The sequence below is a fragment of the Morone saxatilis genome, unplaced genomic scaffold, assembly GCF_004916995.1.
Source record: "Morone saxatilis isolate NCDOM2014 unplaced genomic scaffold, NCSU_SB_2.0 Contig6, whole genome shotgun sequence".
NCBI classification, from domain to species: Eukaryota; Metazoa; Chordata; class Actinopteri; family Moronidae; genus Morone; species Morone saxatilis.
In genome coordinates this window covers 11,443,260-11,449,808 of record NW_023340206.1, presented here as the reverse complement: position 1 = coordinate 11,449,808, position 6,549 = coordinate 11,443,260, and the positions used below count along the sequence as shown (strand labels likewise).

General features: G+C 41.5%; 2 protein-coding genes across 2 annotated transcripts in view; one reads left to right on the top strand and one right to left on the bottom strand.

Moving 5' to 3' along the window:
- The window catches only part of kynu (kynureninase), a 43,611-nt gene extending 40,830 nt beyond the window's left edge, over positions 1–2,781 (bottom strand). Inside the window, exon 1 of the mRNA XM_035677501.1 lies at positions 2,477–2,781. The gene's annotated coding sequence lies outside the window, so the exon portion shown is untranslated. The remainder of the gene's footprint in view (positions 1–2,476) is intronic.
- The window catches only part of si:ch211-246m6.5 (von Willebrand factor D and EGF domain-containing protein), a 30,818-nt gene extending 26,937 nt beyond the window's left edge, over positions 1–3,881 (top strand). The window contains exons 30-33 of the mRNA XM_035677504.1: positions 5–100; positions 1,593–1,688; positions 1,863–1,960; positions 2,776–3,881. Of these exons, the coding sequence (XP_035533397.1) occupies positions 5–100; positions 1,593–1,688; positions 1,863–1,960; positions 2,776–2,796 (311 nt within the window). The 3' untranslated portion in view covers positions 2,797–3,881. The remainder of the gene's footprint in view (positions 1–4; positions 101–1,592; positions 1,689–1,862; positions 1,961–2,775) is intronic.
- Positions 3,882–6,549: the final 2,668 nt, after the last annotated feature.

The window sequence follows — 6,549 nt, the reverse complement described above, 5'->3', positions numbered from 1 at the left end:
CCAGGTGTGTGTGAGCCCATGTGTATGAACGGCGGCAGGTGTGTCGGTCCAGATGTTTGTGATTGTCCGTCAGGTTGGCGAGGAAAGATATGTGATAAAGGTAAGTGCCTTGACACAAGAATCAGATCCTTACATTTACAGATTCCCTACATTTACAACACCTTCATCATCTTCCTCCAGGCCAATGTGTTGGTACCCACAATGCATCAGTGGATGTTCTGCCTTTCTTCACCTTCTCTCCAAGTAGGCCTGACGTCCCAAATCGACAACAAAATCTAAACTCTTATTTGTTGAGCAGTAAGTCAATCTGTCCAGAAACGATCCAGCCAGCAAGAACATAAAACTCATAAGTGGAGGTTAAAAAAAGAGCTTGAGGGTAATCAGAGACAAAGATGGATTAAATCAAAGATAACGTTTCCTTTTGGGTGAAAGAAGATAAACTTACATTCACATTAGCTGGCCTGCAGTTGATGGCTTACAGAAACAACTGTGTGCTGCCCACCACCTATTACAATAGACTGATCTAATTAAAGTCACCTGGCTCATCTGAATCAGGTCCAACCAAGAAAAGCAATACTTCCCCTACAGGTTAAATCAGAAAGTACATATAAATGGCTCCTACAGTGAGATTACCAAACAGTTTCATTGTTTTGTCCATATAATATTAAAAAAATAGTGGAAAATGCCCATCATTGTCCAACCAACAGCACAAAATCCAAAGGTATTCAAATTACAGTTATATAAAACAGAGAAAAACACACATTTTATAAGCTAAAAGTAGAGAAGCGTTTTTGCTTGATAAATAGCTAAAACAATGAATTGCTACTGATTGGCAGCATTAAAAAATACACTGACAGAAAGGTAGACCACTATCCCAAATGGATTAATACAAAAACTGACCTAGAGTCAGGAGAGGAGGTTTGACTTTACTTTGTCAGACTATAATAAAAGTGCATCAGGACTTTTCATCCTTATAAAACTCGCCAAACTGAAGCAGAAGCAAGAACGGTGACACTGTCAAATGTCTCCAGTCTCTGCTGACAGATGCTTCCACAAAGGCGCCTCACATATGGAAACCATAAGCTCTAATGTCCGCAGTGTTTTATTGAGCTGACCTTCACACTTCTCACTTGAGACCCTGCTGAAGGAACGATTGCCTAAAAGACATCCAAACGTCAGCGAAAAGGGGATTATCCCCAGATAATGGTGAGCTGTAGAAGCTCAAATCTGGAGCTTGAAGTGTGTTGGTAGCCCCGCCCTCCTCCCTTCATCAGTTCACTCATCTGGATGGCCGGTCATCCATCATGAGGCGTCTGTAAAGCCTCCACACCTGGTTTGACGCTGGTCTTCACCGTGTTTCGCAACATTTGGTCTCACTGTCCTTTTTTGTCTCCCTTTCTTCCATTGTTGTGGTGCTTTGACTTCCCGTTCTTTGGTCACAGGCGTTTAGAATGACGCACAAAGAAAATGACTTAAAAAATCTATGAGCCCGTCTGTGAAAGTCTTCTGGTGAAAGTATCAAGTATCAAGTTTAAGACACAGCGTGGCCATTTTCCCATCACACAAAATGTTAACGGTGTTTTTCCTCTCAGCCAGCTGTCTGCATAAGTGTCTGAACGGAGGCGAGTGTGTAGGAGCCAACACCTGCCACTGCGCCCCGGGGTGGCAAGGCATGCTGTGTCAGATCCGTGAGTATCCTGAACAAATACACACACACTCAGATAATGATGTAGAGAACGCATTTCATCTGCTCTTAAAATCACTCCAGTCCAAATACACCATGTCCATGAAAAACTTGGCTGATCATGCACTACCTGGTTCTTCTGTATCTTCTGACTTTGTCTGTTTCTGCTGTTTCTCAGCTCACTGTGAACAGAAGTGTCTTTATGGCAGTCGATGTGTCCGACCAAACGTCTGCGCCTGCCGGAGCGGACACTCAGGTTCTCTTTGCTCCAGAAGGGTAAGAAGGACTGGAGGAGTTAAAGTGTTAAGCGTTTAGGACTTCTAGTCAGGTTTTTACTGTAGTTTAAGCACAGAAAAAAAGAATGCATTTTTACCAAGCTGGTCCGAGGCGCACATGTGTGTCAGAAGACTTGCATATAAAGAAAACTGGAAACATGTGAAAATGCATCCAATCTCATGAACTGACCAGATACAGATGATGATGTATTGAGGCGCAGTGAACAAAGCTGTGCAAAAAGATAAAAATGTGGACTGACAGTCTGAAAACACTGTATATTCTGATTCAGATCTCATTCAGAGACTGTAAAGCTGATTTTTCTTTCGCTGTGAGTGTGAGAACTCTGACTATCATTCATCTTTAACAGCATAAAGCCTTCTAACAGCGGTGCTTTGAGCTAAATTCTACTGTTAGCGTAGAAACATACTCACAATGACAATTCTTACACGCTGATGCTAAGCAGGTGTAGTGTTAACCATGGTGGACCAACTTAAGGGCCACTAGCAAAACACATACCTCACTGTTTAACTTCCTTTGGCACCGGATTCAGTCCTTTTGGTTTCTGCTTTCAGCTGGAGCAGTTGAGTCTAGAAACATACAAATCTCACAAATTCATAGAGGAAGTAAGAAACTTATCCAGATATATGGAAGGACAAAAAGTTTTAGGTAAAGTCATGAATTTTACATCAGTATCACAGTGGGAACCTTGAGAGTGCAAGCAAACAGGAACCCAATGAATCTATCCGACTGTTTGCTTTTGAAATTCTCTCTTGTTCCTTTTTAGTATTTTCTGACCTTATATTCTTGTTTTTCAGCTCCCTATTTTGCGAGGCTGAGACCCACTTACAATCTACAAACACCAAACTGTTGGCGTTCAGTCAGCAGCAATAAAACCTTCAGGTGATCCAGAGCCATCAGCACAGACCATCATCACAAGAAAACCCAAAGCATCTCTGTGCATTCAGTAAAGAGCCAATCTTAGCAGAAAAAAAACAAAACTGGAAGGTGGGGGGAAATGTATGTTTTTACAACTGAATCTGGTGGTTATCCATGTAACCTGATCTCTCTGAGTAACCTGGTTTCTTGAGTGCATGCAAACGCACTGTATGAAACTGAAGTGGTTTGTTATCCAGAAATGCTTCCAAACTCCAATACCAGACTAACAGATCGAGGCTAACAGTTTCCCCCTGCTTCCAGTCTTTGTGCTGAGCTAGGCTAATGAGATGCTTCATATGCATTCTGCATTATTTAAACACTTCAGTGTCTTATAATGAGTCCTAGAAGCTTAACTGTATTAAATCATTTGCCGTGTTTCCATCCAAGTGTATCACAAATTAAAATCTAATTTCGAGTGTATCTGCAAAACAAAATGCGATTGAATGCGAATGTTATGCGATTAGCATTATGTGGCGCCAATTCTCAAGGAAAGGGCGCAACAAGTACACGAGGGAGATGTGACATTTCTGTTTGATGTTGATTGATATTGATGTGAGGAAGGTTACATCAGATCTGTGTGCAGCGATTATAGATTCATTTTGTAAAATGGAATTTTGCCATTTCCCTCTTTTCTTACTTCAAAATGTGCATAATACGGAGATAGAAAAACGTCTGTTGCTTCGGACTAATGTTCTTCTTAAATGTTCAGTTTCTTTTTTGACCCTAGACGTCATACATGAAACGTAAACTTCATCATCAGGACAGGAGCTACAGTGGGGAGACTTTTACTGTAAATGCCATCATGTTCAGGTTCTACGCTACAAACCCAAAACCTCCGTATGAGTATTTATTTATTTGGTTGTTTTATATTGACGCATATTTCTTGTTGTATATATCTTAATCACTGTATAATCTATGTTATTTCTTATAAAAGCTTGTTTATTGGTTGTTTTGTAAGAAAACTAATAAAGATCCTTTTAAGGTATTGATTTCTTCAGATTTCTACTAGACTACTTCGACTAGGTTTGTTTTGTCTACTTTGTGCAAAGTAATTACATCTGTTGCATAAAATAAAAAGTACCTCAAAATTTGTTTCAGATCACAACTCCCTCACTTCACCCTCCTCTTCCAAGTACAACGGAGAAATATCTATCTAGAGCTGGTTTGTCCCTTCTGGGCTACTGTAGAAACATGGTGGACTCCATGGAAGGCAGCTGCTGTAGATATAAAAGACTTGTTTTAAAGTAACAAAACCATATTTTCAGGTGATTATAAACTAATGAAAACCTACTTATGCATATTATTTCTGCCAATGGACCCCCCCACTAAAGGTTATACACTGGACCTTTAAGTACAGTACTTGCATTAATGCACTTTATTCCACCACTAACATTAACAGTATCACACTATCATATCATACTGTGGTACCTTACTTACCTTATATATGCAAGTACTCCCATAATCCTTTGTTAACAGATGTTTATGGAGCTGAAGACCTCCAACATGGCCACCAGAGGATGTGTAACATCTCCTGAGAGCATAGATTCAGCATAATATGATGAAGAAACTATTATCATTATTATTATTAAAATGTATTAATGACATCCCAAGATGCTTTGAGGTTGCTGATGTTCTTTCAGGTTTCTTACGGAGTCAGTTAGTCGTCGTGGCCAAGAAGCATTTGACTTTGCTGCAGGGGCCAGACAAGTTCACAGCCAGCAGGTCAGGGCCACGGGGGCGGCGAGGAAATGAGGATTAAAAGATTAATGAGGCCACACTAGCTCCTTACCAATTAGGATTCCTCTCTGCCAGCCGATGCCTGACTCCTGCCTCTGCACCGCCCGAAAACTGCTGAGCCGGTTGACTTTTTACAGCTGATTAGGGTGAAGCTGGACGGTTTGTTAAGACGGCAGCAGGAGCAACAAGCTTGGCCCTCTGTTTGTTGCCACCACTCTAATCTCTGCGTGATGGTTTGAGTACTAGAACTTGATTTTCTTTGAATATCAGGAAAAAAAAAATCTTTTCTGGCCAAATTTAAGGGAGAAAAATCTGCTGAATCTCTCAAATGTATTGGTTTAGATGACCTTTGAACTCAATAAATTATTACATATCTTATAGTTTTGTTGTTTTCTTATGGGAAAATGACTAGAGGCTGTAAATCTTCAATATTTTGCAGAAAAAAACTAAATCCTAAACTAAAAAAATGATCATTGAGGGTTTACTGCCCTCTGGTGGCAATAATAATATAAATATATCACCTGTTCGTGTAAATTCACAGCTCAAAAGTAGAATTCTCCCTATGGATTTACAGGTTTATTTCATGTTCCTAATGTGATTTGCATGAAATCAACAACCTGACTTGATGGTTGCTCAAGGTTTTTACAGCAGCACACACACACACACACACACACACACACACACACACACACATCTGTCCATCTACAGATATTTATATCCACCCCCAAAGATGGCACTGGGCAAGGTGGAGGACGAGGATGGGGGGGGGGGTTATATGTGTCCATCCTGATAGGCACAGACAGAATGGGACGGGACCCGCCGGGCAAAGTCCACCTGGACTGTTCACTGCAATTGGAAGCTCAGAGCCGGTCTTTGTTTTGCTGGTTTATCTGGCCCTGGACGCCAAACAGGGAACATAAACACACATCCCTGTTTATTGTACTTGCAGTTTGTGTGTGAGAGCTGGTTTGGAACACTAAAACTGGCCATCAAGTTCATCGCAGTGGTCGAGAGGACAAATGTTAAAGGGCCTGCAGGGAGGGACATCAAAGCTCACGAGAGAGTGTTTTCGGCCCTTTTGTTTTCAGTTTTCGAACATAAACGCATCGCAACTGCTGGATTGGCTGGCTTGTGACTTAAACAAAAGAAACTTGAAACACTGAGATATGACGCTTAAACAAGGTTCGAAATCACCAACATCCAGGCTGTTCACCAAGGCATATTCAGCTCGTCTGCTACAGCTTACGTACCTCAGCGTAGCATCAGGAAGCTTAAACATCCCGGAAACTAATAACAATAATCAACTGAATTCAAAAACTAATTGACGTCGGCGTCCAAGCAATGTCTTTGCTGGGAATCTGTCAAATCAAGGGACCACGTTGATTGGTCCAATTCATCGGTCTGCTTCATGTCCGTAAGTTTCAACCGAACGTCACACCGTCTCTGGGGCCAGATCAGAAACTGTTTCAATTAAAGGGAGCTGTGACTGCCATGCTCTTTGAATGCCTACCCAGACACACTGCTGTATTTAACATAATGGTAGTGTCCACCAGGCGTTGTTTTGGTGCGATGGTGCTTCCCTGCGTTGTATCAAGTCTGTCTTTGGTTTTATATGTCGCATCCGGTGGCTACCAATCGTTCGACTCATTCGTTTTCCAGTCCGCATCAACTACTTTTCTCGCACACAAAGTATTGTGTTCATTCAGATGAACTTGGACGCGGGAGCTCGCGGACGGGACACAGAATCGGGGTGGCAGAAATGGAAAGATGACTTTAACTTGTCGGGCAGCAATGCACTTTTCAGAAGCTGGGTCAAATAAATTCACCCTTGTCTAATTTTTAGGGACATAAGGTGCAGAGCTGGCATTTTCCAGCCTTTCTGTCTACACATTGCAATGAACTGTCTACACAGACAT